The sequence below is a fragment of the Siphateles boraxobius genome, unplaced genomic scaffold (assembly GCF_051911475.1).
Source record: "Siphateles boraxobius isolate OS27281-9 unplaced genomic scaffold, OSU_SipBor_1 243, whole genome shotgun sequence".
Classification (NCBI taxonomy): Eukaryota; Metazoa; Chordata; class Actinopteri; order Cypriniformes; family Leuciscidae; genus Siphateles; species Siphateles boraxobius.
In genome coordinates this window covers 95,001-119,000 of record NW_027508859.1, presented here as the reverse complement: position 1 = coordinate 119,000, position 24,000 = coordinate 95,001, and the positions used below count along the sequence as shown (strand labels likewise).

The window sequence follows — 24,000 nt, the reverse complement described above, 5'->3', positions numbered from 1 at the left end:
CTCGGGACATAGCATGCTGACTGAGGACATCTGCTGGCGAGGACGTGTAAAGGCAATAAGAACAGCAAAAACATATTCAATGACATGTTGTAAACAACAATTATACTTTAAATAAACTCCTCTCGTCTTTTAAGGATATTGTGTACCCAAAAGCGCCTGTTTTTCTTTTGATATTTTTTTCTAACGTAAAGCAGCAGGTCATCCATGTTTGCCACTTTGAAACCGCAGCGCGTGCTTAGAGTAAAAAGACCGTTATCGGTCGTTGGTGTGGACGCATATATAGCTATCTTTATCGTTATCTTTATAGTTATCGTGCTTGGTGTGAACGAGCCTTAAGTTTCAAAACTTCCTTGATATTCCAAAAATAGCTTTTATTGAGATCAAGGCCAGAAAACGTCAGGATCTGAAGAGTGTGGAATTATGATGTAATAGTTCAGCGAAAGACCGCCTTCGCAGAAGAATATCAACGCCTACGTCTCGTCTACATCACTGCATCTTTAGCCCCGCCCACTGGAGCTCTAGTGAATATTACATGAGAACGAGATCGACAATACCATTACCTTCCAAACGATCACAATGCTGGGAGTGTTGAAACTGTGAAAGTCTCAGCACTGCATTATTTGTTTGTATTCGGGAAAATTTCACTGTGGATTCTTTGGTAAATCAGTTGCAATTTCGGCGCAAGCTTTGCAAACAGACTTTTACGATATGGATCTGCCAGCAACACCACAAACATGCAAGTAACCATGTTTATTCTCACGCCTGATCTGTGATCAGGGATTTCTGATGTGTAATTATTCAAGTTCAGACAGATTATCTTTCTCTCAAAATCATTCAATAGTGTTTATGCGTCAGTAAATCAAGCCAGTGACTAAACTATCAACGATCAACACACACACACACACACACACACACACACACACACACACACACACACACACACACACACACACACACTCACCCAGTACGTGAACGCGTGCATGTGCGCTGATGGATCCTCCCTCCGACACACACACATACACACACACACATAGTATGTGAACGCATGCGTTGATGGATCCTCCCTCCGACACACACACACACACACACACACACACACACACACACACACACACACACACACACACACACACACACACACACACACACACACTCACTCAGTATGTAAACGCGTGCGTGTGCGTTGATGGATCCTCCCTCCGACACACACACACACACACACACACACACACACACACACACACACACACACACACACACACTCACCCAGTATGTAAACGCGTGCGTGTGCGTTGATGGATCCTCCCTCCGACACACACACACACACACACACACACACACTCACTCACACTCACCCAGTATGTAAACGCGAGCGTGTGCGTTGATGGATCCTCCTGCCGACACACACACACACACACACACACACACACACACACACACACACACACACACACACACACACACACTCACCCAGTATGTGAACGCGTGCGTGTGCGCTGATGGATCCTCCTGCCGACACACACACACACACACACACACACTCACCCAGTATGTGAACGCGTGCGTGTGCGCTGATGGATCCTCCTGCCGACACACACACACACACACACACACACACACACACACACACACACACACACTCACTCACACTCACCCAGTATGTAAACGCGTGCGTGTGCGTTGATGGATCCTCCTGCCGACACACACACACACACACACACACACACACACTCACACTCACAGTCACACTCACCCAGTATGTAAACGCGAGCGTGTGCGTTGATGGATCCTCCTGCCGACACACACACACACACACACACACACACACACACACACACACACACACACACACACACACACTCACACTCACCCAGTATGTGAACGCGTGCGTGTGCGCTGATGGATCCTCCTGCCGACACACACACACACACACACACACACACACACACACACACACACACACTCACTCACACTCACCCAGTATGTGAACGCGAGCGTGTGCGCTGATGGATCCTCCTGCCGACACACACACACACACACACACACACACACACACACACACACACACACACACACACACACACACACACACACACACACACACACACACACACACACACACTCACTCACACTCACCCAGTATGTGAACGCGTGCGTGTGCGCTGATGGATCCTCCTGCCGACACACACACTCACACTCACCCAGTATGTGAACGCGTGCGTGTGCGCTGATGGATCCTCCTGCCGACACACACACACACACACACACACACACACACACACACACACACACACACACACACACACTCACTCACACTCACCCAGTATGTGAACGCGAGCGTGTGCGCTGATGGATCCTCCTGCCGACACACACGTGCAGCTGAACATCTGGCCATCGTTCACCTCAGCGCTGTTGATCCTCAGAGTCCCGTTAGAGAAGAGCTTATAACGAGAGCCCTGCAGAGAGAGAGAGAGAGAGTGTGTGTGTGTGTGTGTGTGTGTGAGAAACCTGACGCAAGGTCACCTGATCAGACCATGATGAGTGTGTTCACCTCCTCACTGATCGGGATGCTTTTGCGGTACCATGTGACCCGTGGTTCAGGTGTGCCCTGAGCGTGACAGTGCAGGAGACCCGGCTGACCCTCCTCGATGTGTGTGTCCTGCGGCCTCACAATCCACTCTGGAGAGGCTGTAAAACACACACACACACACACACACACTGTAACGGTCACTTAGAGCATTTACGGTAGTTCGAGGTATAATGTAAACTGTGCATGTGCGTATAGATTGTGTCAGTAATAGATGTGACAGTTTTGGAGAAGAGATAACCGCTCTACCAACTTCTATACAATTTCTTTTATTTCCCTTTCTATTAGTGATAGATTAGTGATTATTTCCCCGTCTCTCGTCCATCTTTTCCTCCGACACCACATATTGTTTTTCTCTCTGGGCAACAACATCTCAACTTTGAGATGAGTGTGTGTTGGGTCAGATGAATGTGGTCGGTATGATGAGTGTGTGTTGGGTCAGATGAGATGAGTGTGTGTAGGGTCAGATGAGTGTGTGTTGGGTCAGATCAGTGTGTGTTGGGTCAGATCAGTGTGTGTTGGGTCAGATGAGTGTGTGTTGGGTAAGATGAGTGTATGTTGGGTCAGATGAGTGTGTGTTGGGTCAGATCAGTGTGTGTTGGGTCAGATCAGTGTGTGTTGGTTCAGATCAGTGTGTGTTGGTTCAGATGAGTGTGTGTTGGGTCAGATGAGTGTGTGTTGGGTCAGATGAGTGTGTGTTGGGTCAGATGAGTGTGTGTTGGTTCAGATGAGTGTGTGTTGGTTCAGATGAGTGTGTGTTGGGTCAGATGAGTGTGTGTTGGTTCAGATGAGTGTGTGTTGGGTCAGATGAGTGTGTGTTGGGTCAGATGAGTGTGTGTTGGTTCAGATGAGTGTGTGTTGGGTCAGATGAGTGTGTGTTGGGTCAGATCAGTGTGTGTTGGGTAAGATGAGTGTGTGTTGGGTCAGAGGAGTGTGTGTTGTGTGTGGGTCAGATGAGTGTGTGTTGGTTCAGATGAGTGTGTGTTGGGTCAGATGAGTGTGTTGGGTCAGATGAGTGTGTGTTGGGTAAGATGAGTGTGTGTTGGGTCAGAGGAGTGTGTGTTGGGTCAGATCAGTGTGTGTAGGGTCAGATGAGTGTGTGTTGGTTCAGATGAGTGTGTGTTGGGTCAGATGAGTGTGTTGGGTCAGATGAGTGTGTGTTGGGTAAGATGAGTGTGTGTTGGGTCAGAGGAGTGTGTGTTGGGTAAGATGAGTGTGTGTTGGGTCAGAGGAGTGTGTGTTGGGTCAGATCAGTGTGTGTTGGGTCAGATGAGTGTGTGTAGGGTCAGATGATTGTGTGTTGGGTCAGACCAGTGTGTGTTGGGTCAGATGAGTGTGTGTTGGGTCAGATGAGTGTGTGTAGGGTCAGATGAGTGTGTGTTGGTTCAGATGAGTGTGTTTTGGTTCAGATGAGTGTGTGTTGGTTCAGATCAGTGTGTGTTGGTTCAGATGAGTGTGTGTTGGGTCAGATGAGTGTGTGTTGGGTCAGATGAGTGTGTGTTGGGTCAGATGAGTGTGTGTTGGTTCAGATCAGTGTGTGTTGGTTCAGATGAGTGTGTGTTGGGTCAGATGAGTGTGTGTTGGGTCAGATGAGTGTGTGTTGGTTCAGATGAGTGTGTTATGGTTCAGATCAGTGTGTGTTGGTTCAGATAAGGGTGTGTTGGGTCAGATGAGTGTGTGTGGGTCAGATGAGTGTGTGTTGGTTCAGATGAGTGTGTTTTGGGTCAGATGAGTGTGTGTTGGGTCAGATCAGTGTGTGTTGGGTAAGATGAGTGTGTGTTGGGTCAGAGGAGTGTGTGTTGGGTCAGATCAGTGTGTGTGGGTCAGATGAGTGTGTGTTGGTTCAGATCAGTGTGTGTTGGGTAAGATGAGTGTGTGTTGGGTCAGAGGAGTGTGTGTTGGGTCAGATCAGTGTGTGTGGGTCAGATGAGTGTGTGTTGGTTCAGATCAGTGTGTGTTGGTTCAGATGAGTGTGTGTTGGGTCAGATGAGTGTGTGACTCACTGGCGACAGTGACCTGGAGCTCCTGCTGCTTGGTTCCGGCCCGGTTGCGAGCGACGCAGGTGTAGATGCCCGAGTCTGAGGTGTGTGTGGAGCTGAAGATCAGGTCTCTGTCGCGCTGGTGGACTCGACCCTCAGAGGCCACACGAGCACCAGCGCGCTCCCACCACACCTGAGGCTCCGGCTGACCCCGAGGAGGATCACAGCTCACACTCGCCCTGATGGAGGACGAGAACACCCGAGACATGCGCTCGCCCATCTCGCTGATCTCTACACACACACACACACACACACACACACACACACACACACACACACACACACACACACACACACACACACAGCAGATGAACATGTAGAAACTGTATCAATAGCAGTGCATACATTAGCCGAGCTCTAGCGTGAACGACTGATGTAACATAAACGTTGGTAGAACAAATCTTACTTCATGCTTAATCTTTCCTCACAGTAGTGAGAGCGACAGACGATCTGCATTAATTAGTTTTAGGTAATAGTGGCCCACAGCTGATCAGGAGGAGTATTAATAATGTGAGTTAGCAGGGGACCTACACAATATACAACTCAAAACTAATACAGCGTCTTCTCCACATGATGTCCTGTAATCCGCTGTAAGTGCGCCCACAATATGCTAATGTTTCATCTCGACGTCATAACGAAACGACTTATGACTCATTTGAAAAAAACGATTATTTTCATTGACATCGACTTATAACTTTATATACGGTGCACTTTCAGATTTAAAACTTTGCGGGATGTTTTCATTCACGAGAACAGTAGCATTCAGTGACACCGTACAGAGGAAACACTGAGCTGTCAGAACTGATCAACTGCTCCCACAATTGTGTGTGTGTGTGTGTGTTTTGTTTCACCTGCGATCCTGAGCGCTGCCTCCACGTGCACGTGTTTGTTCTCTCCATACTGAGCCACACACTTATACACACCTGTGCTGCGCTGCTTCACCTGAGTGATGTGCAGTGTGCCGTTAGCATACACCACAACCCTGCACACACACACACACACACACACACACACACACACACACACACACACACACACACACACACACACACACACACACACACACACACACAGGTGAGTTGTTCTTAGGAGTAAAATCATTGTAACTGTACAAAATCAGCAACATGACAAATTGTTAATTCTGCCAAAAGCGAGTCATTAGTGTAACTGTAGTGTTTACTGTTGCTAAGCAACATCACAACACACACACACACACACACACACACACAGAATGTGGGTCACAGGTGTGTTTTTATGGCATCAGACACGGCTCTTCCAGACAGAATCTGTTTGATCAAACACAATCTAACATTCAGAATCACAGTCAAAACAGACGGAAGAGAGAGAGAAACATGGGTAATCCCAGAGTCCTCTGTGTGTGTGTGTGTGTGTGTGTGTGTGTGTGTGTGTGTGTGTGTGTGTGTGTGTGTGTGTGTGTGTGTGTGTGTGTGTGTGTGTGTGTGTGTGTGTGTGTGTGTGTTTCCTCGGCATGTTCACAGCTGAAGATGTTTCTATTAACACTTTTCAATGTGAGTAACAGCTGAACGCACGACTCAAAGGAGATCAGAATCGAACCGTGACTGAGAGAAAGATTATGAAGATGATTCTGTGAGATCTGCAGTGTGTGTTGAGGTGTTGAGATTAGCACAGGATGTTATTAGCGCATTAAACATCATCAAAGCAGAACATCACCGCTGAACGTGCCCAAACACTCACTGGACTACCCATAATGCACCAGTCAAAGACTCAATGGCATGGTGGATCATTTACCAGTGGGTGGTCAGACATTCTGACACGCTTTAAGGCGCTGATATACGCAGGATACACAAGTTCTTCAATAAAATAAGTTAGAAGTCTTTTATTAGCGATATACTGTTACGCTGCCCTCATGTTTTTACTCGCGTCTGACCTTGACTGAACAGAAGAAATGAACCGGAGAAGATCTACACCTCAGAGAAGGCGGAGCCTCAGAGAAGGCGGAGCCTCAGAGCCACGCCCACCTCCTGAAATACACTCTAAATTAACTTTGTTTCATTTTTGGATTCGCTGGAAGTATATCGGGCCTTTACACTCATCGCTCGCAGTTCAAGCCCACATGCACTCCACCTAGTCAGTATTTAAAGGTGACATATATTATGCCCCTTTTCACCAGATGTAATATAAATCTCTGGTGTCTCCAGAATGTGTGTGTGGAATTTCAGCTCAAAATACCAGATCATTTATTATAGCTTGTCAAATTTGCTCTCTGTTTGGATTTCAGCAAAAACGCGGCGTTTTTGTGTGTGTCGCTTAAAAATGCAAATGAGCTGCAGCTCCGCCTCCGTTCAGAAGAGGGCGGAGTCTTTACACGAGCTTCAGAAACTCACAAAACAGGCCAATCTCACTCATCCAGAATCCCAGTATAACCAGTAGCGAGTGCAGCCTTACGGAGAGACTCAGCAAGAGTTTCTGAATGTTAGTGGAGACATTTATGTAGTTGTTGTGGAGTTACACTGATCATCTCATCATCATGTTGAACTTCTACACAAGTGTCCACAGTTCCTGAGGTGTTTATAAGACAGCGGTGACATGTTCTGGTCAATAGTGTTCAGTGCTCGTCTGTGCTCAACCACAGAACAGTTTCAGGCTTTGCTGGATCTTCTGCCGGTGCGTTAGAACTGCTCACTGTTGGCGCTCGAGAAACCGAATGTGTGAACACTGGTGTGTGTAAACGTGCAGATTAATATTATAATAAGATCCTCTTCATACGTCAGAAGGAGAGAAATCTGATCGGCTTATTTTTTGTCATGCTCTCAGAGAAAGACTCACCAGAACTGAGTTACTGGGTTTCACTTTTCATGTTTTCTGGGTTATGCACCGGTGACCCGATTATTGCACTTACACACAGGAAAAGTCCGATTTTCATGATATATCCCCTTTAAACAGTCCCTCCAGGATTTCACGGTTTTTTAATGTGATTTTTGCGATCAAAATGACTGATTTTGTGGTGGTAATTTCCAGAAATTTGTGAAAAAATTTGCGATTTTTATATTTTATAATTAGGACATCACATTTACCATAATAGTATTATGTCAGATGCACAATAGTCATACATGACACAAATCACACAAAAAATGCATAAAGCTTGTTTATTTGGTCTAATCAAATTCTTTTTTTTAAATTGTGCTGTAGCCTTTTGTTGTTGCTTGATTAACATTAACAACAGCAGGTAAATTAGGTTACTGTCACTTTAAGACCTACTACAGTAATGACAAACGTCCCAATCAGTTATTACTGATCGTTTTACGTAAATACTTGCCAAGATGAATATTTTGAAGTAATTGTAGCTATGTGTGTTTGTTCAAGCGCTATATAGAGAATTCAATATTCTAACTCGGCCGACAGGCGGTGACACGCAGTCAGTCACACACACACACACACACACCCACCCACACACACACACACACTTGCAGTCAGAGACAGACTGTCACTCGACTGGCTGAAATTAGTTCTCTTTCACGGTATACTGCGCTTTTAATAATTCTTTTAAGTACCATCGAGCATATCATATTTTTTGTTATGTCATTCAATCATGTTAAACGCGTTAATAAGTTTGCCGTACCGCCCAATGAAGACCTGGGCGCTTATGTGAGAGGGCAGGAGAGATGCATTTTCTTCCGCCATGTTTCTGACAGACCGCACACAGACACCACGCGTGCGCAACATCAGTACCCACGTAAAAATGCATTGAAACTTTAATTAACTAAAGATATTTCAATTGGGTGATTATAATTTAATGTTTTTTGAGGTCTTTTTTTGAATTTTTGTGATTATTTTGCGGTTAAATTAGGAATTATGCAGGATCGCAAAAAAATGCGACATTTTGTTGATTTTGCGTTGTATTCAGCGATCGCGGAATCGCGGAAAACTGGAGGGACTGTTTAAAGGACTCACTGGTCTAATGTAAAACTGGGATTGTTTGGTGTTGTTATCCGAGGTGTAAACACCGAGTGATGAAGTGTCTCACCGTGACGTGTTGACGACGGGTTCTGTGTCGTGGAACCACTGCAGAACCGGTGAAGGCTTGGCTCTGAACCGACAGTGAAACACAGCGTCCTCATTACGCAGAACCACCTGATCCACTGGAGCCACCAGCACACGGGGGAGGGTCTTATCTGCACACACACACACACACACACACACACACACACACACACACACACACACACACACACACACACACACACACACACACACACACAGAGAAGGAGAGAGAAAGAGAGAGAAGAGTTAGGTTCTGATCTTATTAACATACACACACACAACCTTCCATCATTAGCGGCCACTAACAGCATCTGTCAGGTGTAGCGTGACCTCTGACCTTTAGCACACCTGGACGAGACCAGACTCCACAGAAGCTCATCCCGTCTCTCCGTTTGGTTCTAAAATCAACCTTCACTATTTTACAGTGACATTTACAAACATGCTCACATCATATAAAGCATTACTGTACACACATTAATACAGTTACTGATAAAGTCACATACATCATCAATCATCAAGTTAATCATTAAGTACAGATCTGTACAACATATATTTATGTAGTTAATGATTTAATCAAGTGTTTTCAAATTAATTTATCTTTGCGTCTCTCATCATGTACTGATATTTAATTTGGTTATGACGAGTTTTGTGATGATGCGACTGCAGCCGTCAGTGACTCGTTAAATATTCATAATTGAATCTTCATTTATCATAAAAAATAGAGCTGTGCAACAATTAATCGCATCCAAAATAAAAGTTTGTGTTTACATAATATATGTGTGTGTACTGTGTATAATTATTTTGTATATATAAATACACACACATGCATGTATATATTTAAGTTATTTATTTATTTATATATGAAAATATTTATATATAATATAAATTATATAAATATATACAGTATATATATGCAAATATTTCCCAAATATAAACATGCATGTGTGTTTATTTATATATACAAAATAATTATACACAGTACACACACATATATTATGTAAACACAAACTTTTATTTTGGGTGCAATTAATAAATAATCAAATACACAACATGTGGTCGCTGTGACCTTCTGTGTGAAGGAGTGGATATTACATGCATATGCATTTTAATAAAATGAAAAGATGAACCAGTCTCATTCAGAGATCATCAGATCACACACACACACACACACACACACACACACACACACACACACACACACACACACACACACACACACACACACACACACACACACACACACACGCTCATGTAAGCGTTTACTCTCCTCTATTCTTCTGCTAAATCTCTTTATCCCTCTTCCTCTTGCTCTCTCCTTTCATTTGTAATTTTCATGCTCTGGCTGATCTCTTTATTCTTCAGCGGGCTTTTCTTCTGTCTGCAGGTGTGTGTGTGTGTGTGTGTGAGCAGCACAGGTGGCTGATGGGAAGGCTGGCCGGGGTGTTGGGTTACGCTTTATGCATTTCTGCTTTGCTTTGCACAAACATAACAGAGCGCATGAAAACATCTGCAGTCACACGCGATAAACCAGACAACATCTTCTCACACACCTCAGACATTCATCGGTGAACTAAACCTGATTCTCTAATACAGGGGTCTTCCACCTGGGATCTAAAGATAAAAATTTAAACAATACAAAGTTAATGCTAATACTGTGTCAGGCTTATTTATACTATTAATTTTCATAGTATAAATTTGGTCTTTATGCATGAAAACATGCAGCTGCCTTTTAAATGTTAGGAAAGATCCCAAACCCCTGATCTAATATAATCAATATTATATAACAAAACACATCCAATCTAAAAGCTGCCAAATAAAGAATCTGTTTAACCCTTGTTCAACAATTAAAATAAGTTACACACAGATCCATACTGGACAAAAATGTCTGTGTCCAAAAACTGTCAAAGTCACAGACTTAAGTCTCATTTTAAAGATTTTTGTTGAAGTAAAAAAAAATGTAAAAAGCAAAACAAACAAAAAAAAGTTTAAGTTTATGAAAATTATTTATGAACATTATTTTATTTAAAATGTATATTTTATAAAATATGTTGAACTCTAAAACTGCTAGAAAATCAAAGCCATAAATCTGAATAAGTTGTGTTCCAAATTTGGGGTTGATATGTAAAAATGATCGTCCAGTGAGAGTGTGTGTTGTGCGCAGAAACACAGTTCCCCGTTAGATGCAGCAGAACTCACCGGCACACAATGCTGGATCTGTGATTTACAGTAGAGTTTCTCTCTCAAATATTTCAAGCACATATACACGCACACACACACACATTTTTTATTACACGCATACAAACCATACTCAGAAAACAGAAATAAAGCGAGTATTTGCTTTATGGGCCAAACCTGAGAAAATGGCATCGTATTATAGTGTCCCTGGGATTAAAAATGGCATTTAATGGGTTTCGATGGGAACATTTTTAACCTTAAGGTCCTGAGAGGAACTATTTTGTGTTACTGTGGTAAAATAAATTTATTAAAGGAAATACGGTTGAAATCGTACAATTCCAATAAAAATACACACCTGTGTCAAAATGTATGTATTAACATCAGCAAAATGATCAAAAATACAAAAATGTCCATAAGCGATCGCACAAGGGTTAAAGCTCGTAATCTTACCGATGATGTTGAGCGTGATGTTGCGGTTACTGCACACTTGTCCTGCTGCATTTCGAGCACAGCAGTAGTAAATCCCAGAATCCCCTGGGCTGAGGTCGTTCAGCGTGAGGTTCCGGTCCTTCCCGACCAGCTGTTCTCCATCTTTGAACCATTTACTGCTCGGCCTGTCCGGGTCAGAAACATCCTCAGAATCAGCATTTACGTCATTCACAGCAGTTCTTCAGTCATGTGATCAGTTTAGTGCAGGGCTCAACATTAACGGGAAAGTGAAAATGAATACTTGCCCGACGCACAACTAGTCTGATTAAAACTGCCATAACAAAAAATAACTAGGGAATCACCAAAACATGAGAATGATTCTGCATTCATTTAGTGTAAGCGGCGATTGATAGTGCATAATAATAATATAATATATCATCGCTGTCCCATGAAAACCGCGTATGTCCATTTTGCCAATTTTGAGATTTTTTGACGGATACAATGTCCAGGTTCATTTCCGTATACAGTACGCGTCACATTATCTAAATGACCAATGAAAAGTTGTGAAATCATGTCATCTGATTTTCACGTATATCCATTTGGTGTCAAAGCTGTCAATCACGCGGCGTATCTCCCACATGTGTAGGCATCTCGCCGGCCTCGTGGAGTTTCATCTTAATCGTCTCTGGAAGCTCAGCATTGGATAGCCGAATAACACTGTGAGGTAAAGTATCAGCAAACGTTTGTTTTTGACAACTGTTCTCAAGTTTATTATATATTCACAAAATTACGGTAGGACTGTGCAAACAAAGTATCAGTCTAGCATTGCATTGTCAGTGTATTGATTCATTGTCCCTTCATAGTTTGCAAGAGACATTTAATAAACTGAGACGTAGGCTATTCATCTGTCAATAAGAAACGCGACTTGGTCATTCTAATTAATGATCGGAAGAACGCATATCGACCACCGTTACTGTAAAATATACACGTATGTCCATTTAAACTCGATTTAGGTCAAATGTGGATTATATCATTACACTTGCAAGAATATGGTTACATTTAAAGATGGCGTACCAAGTATGCAACGCTACGTTCAACTGCTTTTGAAATTACGGTGTTTTTTTCACTTCCTGAAAAGTAACCGTTTTGGACATACGTGAGTTTCATCGGGCAGCGACGATATAATGTACTGATGGAAACAAGGTTGTGCTGCTGTTGAGGAGAAATGGAAACATGAGTGCAGCTCACTCAAAGAAACTCAGCTAACATAACATTATGTATCAACATAAATACATAAATACTGCGGTAAAATACAAAATGTGTAGTTTTTATATTTATAACATATGATACGGTTAAGACATATCACACGAACAAGAGTGCTGAATACCCTCACGATTGAAAATGTGACACTGATTTCGTGACAGTTCAATAAACAAGTTATTAATATTAAGTCACTTACATTTTTGACGCAATATTGACTGTTTTTGTTCTGTTTCAGCAGCGAAAATATTTCCAAACTAAGATCACAGCAGAACCATAATGCATCTCACAGCAACACTGTCTCATTACTGAATAAATCAGTGTTTTCAACAAATCGGTTGAGTCAAAGATTCAATGACCCATTCATAAACAGCTGCCTCATGCCTGAACGAATCGTTTGAATAAATGAATGAGACGGTCACCTGCCGCCACCTACTGGCGGTTTAGTTTTATGTTTAAAAGAATCATTCTTTCCCACATTTCTTATTTGTATATTCAAAAAACATTTATTCATAACATTATTTAATGCAGTTGTAATTTTTCACTGTAAATTATTTAATTTGATTTGTAACAGCCTTATAGTGTCTTATTATTTTAATTTAATTTATTGATCAAATTTAAGAATTTAAAATGAAAAATTAAGCAAATCTTTAAAACGATTAGGGAAAAATGCTCTTTATAAAGATTAAAATGTTATAAATATGCAGATTTAAATATGTCAAAGCTGACTGAACAGTGATGAGAAAATTGCTTCAGAATAAATTATATTTACAACACACACAAAATAATCATACTTTTCCTGGACAAGCAAATTCTTTACTCAGACGAGTGAATGACTGAAGGACAAGCACGTGAAAAGGCTTAATGTGGAGCCCTGGTTTAGTGTGAGCGTCAGACATGTTCGACTCACCGTGGATGTCCATCGATGTGACACTGCAACACGATTCGCTCAGCATCCTCTAGCTCCGCCTCTGAGGCGGGATCCTTCATGCTGACCGGCCCCCTCTCCAGCCCTGAGACACATTACAACCATCACAATCATACGCTAAATACAACACTCCATAGACACATGTGAGTCAGTCAGGTCTTCATTTATACAGCGCTTTAACAATACAGATGTTTCACAGCAGCTTTACAGTGATAACAGGAGATTACAGTAACAGAGATTGTTCAGGCTTTACAGCAGATCTAGAATAAAGTTATTGTCCAGATAAAGTTAGTTTTGATTGATTCACTTCCGTCGCAGAGATCATTAGTTATTAACTTAGCGGCCGCTAACACACATCGCTCTAACAGAAAACAGAAACTTTTAATGTGTTCTGGCCGTTCATTTCTACAACAACAGTGTTTGCTCGAGAACACAAACTCTGAAACAGGATCCAAGGAGAAAGTTTAGAAAAATGTTTTAAACGTGATCATCTCCGTGTACTTCAAAAACGTGAATCTGTGAAATGCTGACGGCGTGCACATGCGTATCATGCGTTTAGTCTATAGATATGCGTGTTTGAGTATATTTATATATTGTTTATTTTTAAAACATTTTTTGTGCAACCATGAAATGGATAGAAGAAAACCAGTTCAGATTGCACTCTGTAAGCACTAATCGAACGGTTATGGGGATGTAAGGTAATACTGACACTGACAGAGCCTGTCATTTAAAAGCCGTCTCAGTCCAGAATGTCAGTGTTCCCGGCTGGTTCATTTAATTTAAACAAAAATCTGAATACACACTATAGAGGACAGAGAGAATGAGAACTGAGCTGTGAAACAGAGAAATCAAGCTGAACGTGTTTGAAAAGCTACAACAGATTTAGGCAGGAAAATCAAAGGCGAAGGCAGAAACACTGATCATCTCGACAGGAGTAATTACACAGCTGAGGGCGAGACGCAATCTGACACGCAAGAGAGACAGAGAGAGAGAGAGAGAGAGAGAGAGGGAGAGAGAGAGAGAAAGAGAGAGAGAGAGTGTGTGTGTGAGACAGAGGGAGAGAGAGAAAGAGAGTGTGTGTGTGAGACAGAGGGAGAGAGAGAGAGAGTAGAGAGAGAGGGGGGGAGAGATAGAGGGAGAGAGTGAGAGAGTAGACAGTGAGAGAGAGAGGGAGAGAGAGAGAGTGTGTGTGAGACAGAGGGAGAGAGAGAAAGAGAGTGTGTGTGTGAGACAGAGGGAGAGAGAGAGAGTGTGTGTGAGACAGAGGGAGAGAGAGAAAGAGAGTGTGTGTGTGAGACAGAGAGAGAGGGAGAGAGTGAGAGAGTAGACAGTGAGAGAGAGAGGGAGAGAGAGAGAGTGTGTGTGAGACAGAGGGAGAGAGAGAAAGAGAGTGTGTGTGTGAGACAGAGGGAGAGAGAGAGAGAGTAGAGAGAGAGGGGGGGAGAGATAGAGGGAGAGAGTGAGAGAGTAGACAGTGAGAGAGAGAGGGAGAGAGAGAGAGTGTGTGTGAGACAGAGGGAGAGAGAGAAAGAGAGTGTGTGTGTGAGACAGAGGGAGAGAGAGAGAGAGTAGAGAGAGAGGGGGGGAGAGATAGAGGGAGAGAGTGAGAGAGTAGACAGTGAGAGAGAGAGGGAGAGAGAGAGAGTGTGTGTGAGACAGAGGGAGAGAGAGAGTCAACAATGACAGAGAGATCCTATGAAACGTGACCTCATTTCCAGAGGCTTCCTGTGACACACTTTTCTTCTAGTGCAGGGCGGTATGACCAAACATTTATATCACAGTATTTTTCTAAATTATACTGGTTTCATATGGAATTACTTTTGTGCCAATAATAATGAACGTAACTTTTCAAGAAACTGATGAAAATATAAATTGAAACTGAAAAAAATATCTTTGAAACTGAAAAAGAATAAATCGCGGGCACATTTTTTTACTTCGTTCTTAATACACGGCATGTTTTGCTAACTATTTATCATATTTCGTTTGCTGATCTGAACTTACAAATGCGCTTACAGAGTTTTCAGTTACGCTTCTGAAGTTTTCGTTCGCAGATGCCTATTTTAATGTACAATTACACCTGAATAGTGAATAGACTCAATAGATCTCTTGCACTCCTAAAAGCTTCTGTCGACAAAGTAGTAGCAGCAGGTAAATACAGATAAAATTAAAAAACAAACATAACTTAATATCAGTAAAATGAAATAGAAAGCTGCGCTTACAGACGCTCACATTCAAACATGTAAACACAACACTGATGTCTTCACTTCCAGGTCAGTAAGCTGTCAATCAAAAACTCAGTAGCCAATGAGAACACACTGCTACTAGCCCCGCCCCCACGAGAGATATGTGTCAGAACTGCGAACGAAAACTCAGGGAGCGTAAACGAAAACTTCAGAAGCGTAACTGAAAACTCTGGAAGCGCATTTGTAAGTTCAGATTAGCGAAAGAAATATGAGAAATAGTTAGCAAAACATGCCGTGTATTAAGAACGAAGTAAAAAAATGTGCCCGCGATTTATTCTTTTTCAGTTTCAAAGATATTTTTTTTTAGTTTCAATTTATATTTTCATTAGTTTCTTGAAAAGTTACTTTCATTATTATTGGCACAAAAGTAATTCCATAGTTTCACGGTATATGACGGCAAATGTTAACCACATTTTCTACTGACTGAGAGAGGAAATACTGCAGTAGATTGACTCAGAATTAAGGGGTGTAACGGTCACAGAATTCACGGTTCGGTATGTTTTCGATACAGCAAAAAGAAAGAAATGCCAGAGAAATTTCCTATTTATTAAAAAATATATATTTTTAAACAAGTGAGTTTCCTACATCTTGAAACTTTTAGTTTTATAAATGGGTTGATCTTTGAAGGATGAACAAATAATGTTTTGGTCATCACATTAAAACTAACATTTAAATATGAAGTGCTGGAAAAAGATGTGTGATGTACTTGAAAGCATTTTACTATTCCTGCCAAACGTCCGCGGTTACAGTGAGTGTTATACAGGAAACCCACGGTGAATGTTGCTGATCTGTGGACTTAAAACCCGTAACTAGTTCATTGATGGAACATGTTTCTCCTGGTTTCCACGTCAGCGCTGTTTGATCCGTTAATAACGGAGATATTTTAATGCTTCTCACTAGATCTCGCAGAGATGTTATTACTTCAGTGGCGACTCTAACGCTGAGTTTGCTGGATCTCTCCGCGCTGTAGTGACAGTGTCTCTGGATCAGGACCGGCTCGCGCTGCACTGATGTTGATGATCCAAACTGATAAACGCTCCGTCAAGCACAAAATAATGAGTAGCGCAGTTTCGTTCCACTTTCATTGCGTTTGCCATTTGATGTTGCGCAGCGTTGTGTGGTCGCGCCAGTGCGGATTTTGGTCGGCAGGAAAAATGGTTTGTAATGCGTGCCGAACCGAAAGCCTCGTACCGAACGGATCAATACGAATACGTGTATCGTTACACCCCTACTTAGAATGCACTATTTTACTGGCATGAGTGAAAGTCGTAGAGAAATTCCACTCTAGTGTTAATACAGAACAACATAATGATGAAACGCGTTTGTCCGTTCAGGGCCACCGTAGAAACATGTCGATGTAAGCGGACCCGTGGTGTGTGTAGACAGAAACGGCTCATTCTAAGCTAATAAAAACAACGGGTTATTATGCAAGTTCTTTGAAAACATAGTTATGTTTATGGTATTGCATTTCTCCTCCTAAATATTACACAATGCACCTTTAAGCGACATACACTGGTATTGCGGCATATTAAAAATGCATATCATAACAAAAAAATATATTTATATATATATATATATTTGTGCGGTATACCGCCCAGCACTAACTCCTTCACTCACATTTGATGTTGAAGGAGGCGTTGTTGGAGGAGAGCGTGTCTCCGGTGGCGCTGCTGGACGCCACACACTGGAAGTTCCCCGTGTCGTTGTGTCGATCCACGGATGTGAACTTCAGGTTACTGCCCTCCTGAAAGCGCCGGGTCGAGTCCTGCACGCGCCGCCCGTCCTGAGTCCACCAGAAGTGTGTGTTCTCCGGGTCGCTGACCTCACAGCGCAGGATCGCACTGCGCCCGTGTAGCGCGTCCTGAGACTTCGGCTCTTTGGAGAACTGGAGAGATGACCCCTGGATGATGAAGACTGAGAGAAGAAAACAGAACCAGTCAAACTACCAGAAGGAAAACAAGCGCTTCGCTAACCCAGAGTGACTTAATAAAGGTATTATAATAAAGGTAATATCGATATTTTACGTGTGGCATTGATGCATCATCACCACTGACAGCATGCAGAACCATGTTGGCTGAGGAATTAAATCGCTTCTTAGCCAGTTTGAGAGAGGACCGGACATGCAGCTTTTGAACTGTCGTACCAGACTGCCTGAAAACTGCTAGCATCATCCCAGGGCCAAAGCAGTCCAACATCACTATACTGAAGGACTATAGACCAAGAGCACTTACACCTATCATATCATAAGTGCTTCGAGAGACTCATTCTGGGACACATTAAACCTGCACTTCCTCCTACTTTAGACCCCCATCAATATGCATACAGGTCCAATAGATGTGCACTGGAACAGAAGGACACGCATGTAAGGATGCTCTTTGTAGATTATAGTTCTGCTTTTAACCCAATCATCCACAACGATGCTGGATCTGGGCCTCAGCAACTGTGTTTGTGGATCATGGACCTTCTCAGAGAACGCTGAGTGAAAAGTGAAAAAAGTGAAAGTGACACGTGATGGCCAAGTATTGTAACCCATACTTGGAATTTGACCTCTGCATTTAACCCATCCAAGTAAGTGCACACACATTAGGAGCAGAGTAGTGAGTAGTGAACACACACACACACTGCAAACGTGGATACACACACCCGGAGCAGCGGGCAGTGGCGCCCGGGGAGCGATTGGGGGTTAGGTGCCTTGCTCAAGGACACCTCAGTCATATTCCTGCCGGTACTGGAATCGAACCAGCAACCTTTGGGTCACCAGTCCAACTCTGTTACCATTAGGCCATGACTGCCCCATTTTTTTTTTTTTTAAGTGAAAGACTGGGCTCGCACATTTCCTCAACCCCAATACTGCGCCCCTCCTGTACTCCTCTACACACACGACTGTACACCCGTTCACCCCACTAACACAAAACACAATGTGCCGATGCTACAACAGTGTTGGGGCTCATCTCAAACGCCTACAGAGACGGGGGATGTAGATCGGTTGAGCGGTGTGCAAATAACAACTCGTCTCTCAACATCAAGAACACAAAAGGAGTTAATAATAGACTTCACACACACTACACACTACACACACACACTACGCAAGTTACGTACGGCCTCGCAAACGACTCAAGGCCCCGCCTCCCCCTCGTGTCAAAGCGCGTCAATCAAAGTTTACAACATCGATGAGAAAATTAAGCAGAACTATTCTTCTGGTCACGAATACGTACATGTTATTTTTGCTAAACGACAAAGGGCTACGGTGTTTGTTTATAAACTGCAGCTCGGAAAAGATAACCGACCGCGTCGCGCGTTAACATGCCTTCATATGCGCGCGCACTTTCCAGCAACACATCTGTGGACCAGTACAGTATGGCTGTGATTGAATTCATGAATTCACTGTCTCTCTCTCGTCTCGTGTGCGGTTGTTTGTGTGTGTGTGTGTCTGTGGGCGTGGTCACTGATCACTGCTGATCAGCAGCGCCAGCTGGTTTCAATCCGTTTGTCTCTTTATAAGTTCAGTAACTGGTGTCTCATGTTGTCAGATCGTTGTGGTTTCCCCGGTGTCTTCCTGTGTTTCGTGTTGGATCGTGGATTCCCTGTGTACTTCGTCTCATCTGGATTCTTCACCTGCACTGGGTCTTCACGGGATATCACCAGCACCAGTCGCACACCGAGGTCCCTGTGTCGCCTTCCATCTAGCGCTGATCGCTTGACCTGCACCTGTGGAGATCTACTACCTGTGTTTAGTGTCTTCGTACACTTTAATAAAGAGTCTTTTGCATTTACATCCGTCTCTGTGACCCGTTACAGTGATGCACTCCTCATTATAGACACACATGTTTAAAACAAGACAATGATTATCTAGTCTCCAAGCCAGTTTATTTACAATAAAGCAAGATGGAAAGCATTGACATTGACTATTGAATTAAGGCTATATTGCATTTAAAATGTTGATTGGCTGGACTGGTCAATATGGATGCACATCCCTCAGTAAATAATAACCATCAAGTATTGCTTTTATCATTTAAAACACAGTGACATGCTATGGCAAGCCATTTTAGCTTTTATTCATTCACAGGATGCATTTTTGATATCAATAATTAAATTTGTACTATTTAAAATGTAAATTCTTGATATTAACGATCTTTTTCTAGTAACAATGTCTATTTCTGATATCAGGAATTAGATTTTCATTAGTACTAGTTAGTTAACACACACACAAAAAACCAGTCATGTCATCATGATCATCATCAGATGTGAGTGCAGAACCTGAGCTGATCCTACAGACCCGCATCACATCAGCTCAGGGACACAGTGATGCATGCTGGGATACTGGGAGTTTGTTTATATGCTTTTGCTGTTCATTTAGCACTTTTACCCAAAGCTACTTACAAAGGAAACATCACAAGCATTTTATCAGTTGTGGGTGTTGCAGATTTTTTCTTATTTTGCCAACAGTATTTATACTCCAGCGAGTCTACTCATCGACGTCAGCCGAGTCCCCTAACTATACTCTAACTCACTTGTTCCCCTATCTAACTTAATAATAACCAGCAGACTTCAGACAATGCCTTTGAATATGCTTTAATCACGGCCGGAGGATCTCAGACACATTTCAGAGAATCCCACCAGGATCCCACAGTGTTTATTCAATGAGTGCATGGCAAAAATGAAGCATTACATAATTTCCCTACAATAGGATTGGTTCTTCATAGGCAAACCCTTCTGTTACTAGGTAGAAGCAACTTAGAGCTCAAATGATTAAAAAACATAGAAAAGGGTTAGAAATTCATTTGATTACTCTAGACTATTCTAGACAGTATATTTTTGATATTGTCTAGCCAGCATCTCAGAAGTTTCACTGGTTTCAACATTTTGTCCAAGTGTATAAGAATGTTAGACCTAAAGGAGAAGTAAGGTTAGATGTTAGAGCTATGATTAGTTTGATATACAGTTTACCATTTTATTCATTAAAAAATCCATCACAAGGTAAACGAAAGGACTTGTTTCTGGGTTACACTGAAAAAAAACAAATGAAACTTCAAAGCACGAATGAGCTGCAAAACAGCATGAAATGACAGACATTAGAAGTGACCACAACAGATGTGAAGCTCAAGCAGTGGATGGCGCCTGCAACACCAAGGTCAAGGGTTCGGTTCGCATGATGAAGTAAACCAATGCAATGTGTCACTTTGGATAAAAGCATCTGCCAATGCATAAATGTAAATGTAAATGAAAACAAAGACAGCAGGTTCATGAGAAACAACAACATAAATGTACTGAACACTGTTAAACGCTGTTTCACAGGAGAAATAAAGTCATGCAGGTTCAGAATATCAAGTGGGTCAGTAAATGATCATTTGTGCCTGAACTGCTGAACTGACATGATGATGATGATGATGATGATTAGCCCTGAACGAGTCTTCTGAGCGTTTGCTAAAGGATCTGAACTCAGGGAACATCTAGAAGCTCCAGTCCCAGAGATACGGTGATGTAAAGCCCAACGAGCTCGACTCATTACGCCTCTCAATCTGCACTCGCTCTCCCCCAAACGCGTTGCCATGGCAACCAGCTCCGGTCTCCACGGCTCCTGCTAATATTGAAAGGACCACCGGAAACAGAAATCTGAGCGCTAACTCACTGACTGATGCATGTTAATGCTGATGAAGGATTCTGGGATTCATCAGACACTCACATCACTGATCCGTCAACTAGCGACACTTTGTGTTTAAATCAAAATTCATTCATTTCGTTTTAGTGTTAAAGATAATCCAGAACCGTCCTTAAAACGAAGACCTCTTGATAAAACTGAATGTGATGAAACTGAATTTAAGGCTGTTTTCACACTGGCTCTGAGCGAGCGCTTCCGGTGCGCGAGACCACACTGAGTTCTTTTTACACAACTTACTGCGGATTATAACTCTTTAAAGATCCTCGTTAAATGTACACACACGCTTCTTCACATCTGCGTGTCTGACGTGTCTGCAAACGGACACTTTTGCTTCTTTCTCGGACACATTAAAATGCTTCCACATGGATGACATGTTTGCTGGACTCACTCTGCACTGGTTGGCATTTCATTGGATTATCTAAAACGTCATTGTTCGTCACATTTCTTTCCTATGAGCTGTTCTGGTAATTGTAATTAACATGGTTTGTGTCTTATATGAAAAGTTTGGGAATGACATAAAACTGGCGGGATATTTTCAGTATTTTTAAGTAACCAAATGTACAAGTTGATGGTTTCTTCTAAGTGATAGAAACTAGTGGAAACTAGTTAAGCGTATAATAACTCAAGCACATGCGCAGCTGCAATGATGACGCTTTTCCTCCGCCTCAAAATCATGCTGATGTTTGGTGAATTTCGCATATATCGCAAAGCTAGCATCAAGCATATTTCGCGTTCTTCAATCTGTGCAAGAACCCCCTTTAAGCATGCGTGACGTTTCAGACAGTATGTCAAGTGTAAACACATGAATCGGATATGGGTCACAATTGAAAGAACGTGTAAACAGACGGTCGAAAAAATCAGAAATAGGCAACAAATCAGAATTGGGCATCAAGACCTGCAGTGTCAATCTAAGCGCTTGTTTATGGGTTAGTTAAGCGCTTGTTAAGCGTTAAGTGCTTGTTTATGGGTTAGTTAAGCGCTTGTTTATGGGTTAGTTAAGCATTAAGTGCTTGTTTATGGGTTAGTTAAGCGCTTGTTTATGGGTTAGTTAAGCATTAAGTGCTTGTTTATGGGTTAGTTAAGCGCTTGTTTATGGGTTAGTTAAGCGTTAAGTGCTTGTTTATGGGTTAGTTAAGTGCTTGTTTATGGGTTATTTAAGCGCTTGTTTATGGGTTATTTAAGCGCTTGTTTATGGGTTATTTAAGCGCTTGTTTATGGGTTAGTTAAGCGCTTGTTAAGCGTTAAGTGCTTGTTTATGGGTTAGTTAAGCACTTGTTAAGCGTTAAGTGCGTTATGGGTTAGTTAAGCGCTTGTTTATGGGTTAGTTAAGCGCTTGTTTATGGGTTAGTTAAGCGCTTGTTTATGGGTTAGTTAAGCGCTTGTTTATGTGTTAGTTAAGCGCTTGTTTATGAGTTAGTTAAGCGCTTGTTTAAGGGTTAGTTAAGCACTTGTTTATGGGTTAGTTAAGCGCTTGTTTATGAGTTAGTTAAGCGCTTGTTTAAGGGTTAGTAAAGCGCTTGTTTATGAGTTATTTAAGCGCTTGTTTATGAGTTAGTTAAGCGCTTGTTCATGGGTTAGTTAAGCGCTTGTTTAAGGGTTAGTTAAGCGCTTGTTTATGGGTTAGTTAAGCGCTTGTTTATGAGTTAGTTAAGCGCTTGTTTAAGGGTTAGTAAAGCGCTTGTTTATGAGTTATTTAAGCGCTTGTTTATGAGTTAGTTAAGCGCTTGTTTATGGGTTAGTTAAGCGCTTGTTTAAGGGTTAGTTAAGCACTTGTTTATGAGTTAGTTAAGCGCTTGTTTAAGGGTTAGTTAAGCGCTTGTTTAAGGGTTAGTTAAGCGCTTGTTTATGGGTTAGTTAAGCGCTTGTTTAAGGGTTAGTTAAGCACTTGTTTATGAGTTAGTTAAGCGCTTGTTTATGGGTTAGTTAAGCGCTTGTTTATGAGTTAGTTAAGCGCTTGTTTATGAGTTAGTTAAGCGCTTGTTTATGGGTTAGTTAAGCGCTTGTTTATGAGTTAGTTAAGCGCTTGTTTAAGGGTTAGTTAAGCGTTTGTTTATGAGTTAGTGAAGCACTTGTTGATCTACAGGCGTGAACGACACTTTAGGACGTGTTAGAGCCACTCAATCTCTCCGTCTCCACCAATCAAGCATTTATCGTCACGTGTGGGATCCGTGACCAACTGTAATCAACAGCGTGGTAAAAGTGCGGTGAAACGCTGAGACACCACTAAAAGCTTTTCCACCATTAAGGGCATTACAGTAAATGTGTGAGACGGCCGACCACCCAGAATCCCAGATTACGCCTCATTACCCAGAACACACCTGGGCCCGGGGCCGACACTGAGAGATGTTGTGGCTGGACGCCAGAGGAGACGTATAAAGACGCTATTGTTCCTCCTGTCATTCATGTGTTTAAAGCTCATCCAGCTTCTGCTCAAATCTCCTCAGGATCACAGGCGTGAGATACTGGATGCAAACAGAAACACAGACCTAGAGGTGTATGGGGATTGATGAGAAACCAGTTCCATGTGAGCAGAAGGGACATTACTTCACTGTGATGCTAATTAAATGTACCAGCATTTTGCAATTAAGTGTTTTACAATGAATGGGAGTGTTGGAACTGTAAAGCACACAGACTGTCTTTCCGATTAACATCCCAAT

At 42.3% G+C, this 24,000-nt stretch overlaps 1 protein-coding gene across 5 annotated transcripts in view; it reads right to left on the bottom strand.

The window, feature by feature from the left end:
- The window catches only part of ptk7b (protein tyrosine kinase 7b), a 96,020-nt gene that overhangs the window by 15,930 nt on the left and 56,090 nt on the right, over window positions 1-24,000 (bottom strand). For all 5 annotated transcript variants that reach the window (XR_013206930.1, XR_013206931.1, XR_013206932.1 and 2 more), the window contains exons 2-9: window positions 17,302-17,598; window positions 13,424-13,526; window positions 11,275-11,438; window positions 8,633-8,780; window positions 5,478-5,608; window positions 4,591-4,857; window positions 2,552-2,688; window positions 2,321-2,456 (exon numbers count right to left, since the gene is read on the bottom strand). Coding sequence is in view for 1 of the 5 variants with exons in the window: in XM_077241893.1 (XP_077098008.1) it covers window positions 2,321-2,456; window positions 2,552-2,688; window positions 4,591-4,857; window positions 5,478-5,608; window positions 8,633-8,780; window positions 11,275-11,438; window positions 13,424-13,526; window positions 17,302-17,598 (1,383 nt within the window). In the remaining 4 variants the exon portion in view is untranslated. The remainder of the gene's footprint in view (window positions 1-2,320; window positions 2,457-2,551; window positions 2,689-4,590; window positions 4,858-5,477; window positions 5,609-8,632; window positions 8,781-11,274; window positions 11,439-13,423; window positions 13,527-17,301; window positions 17,599-24,000) is intronic.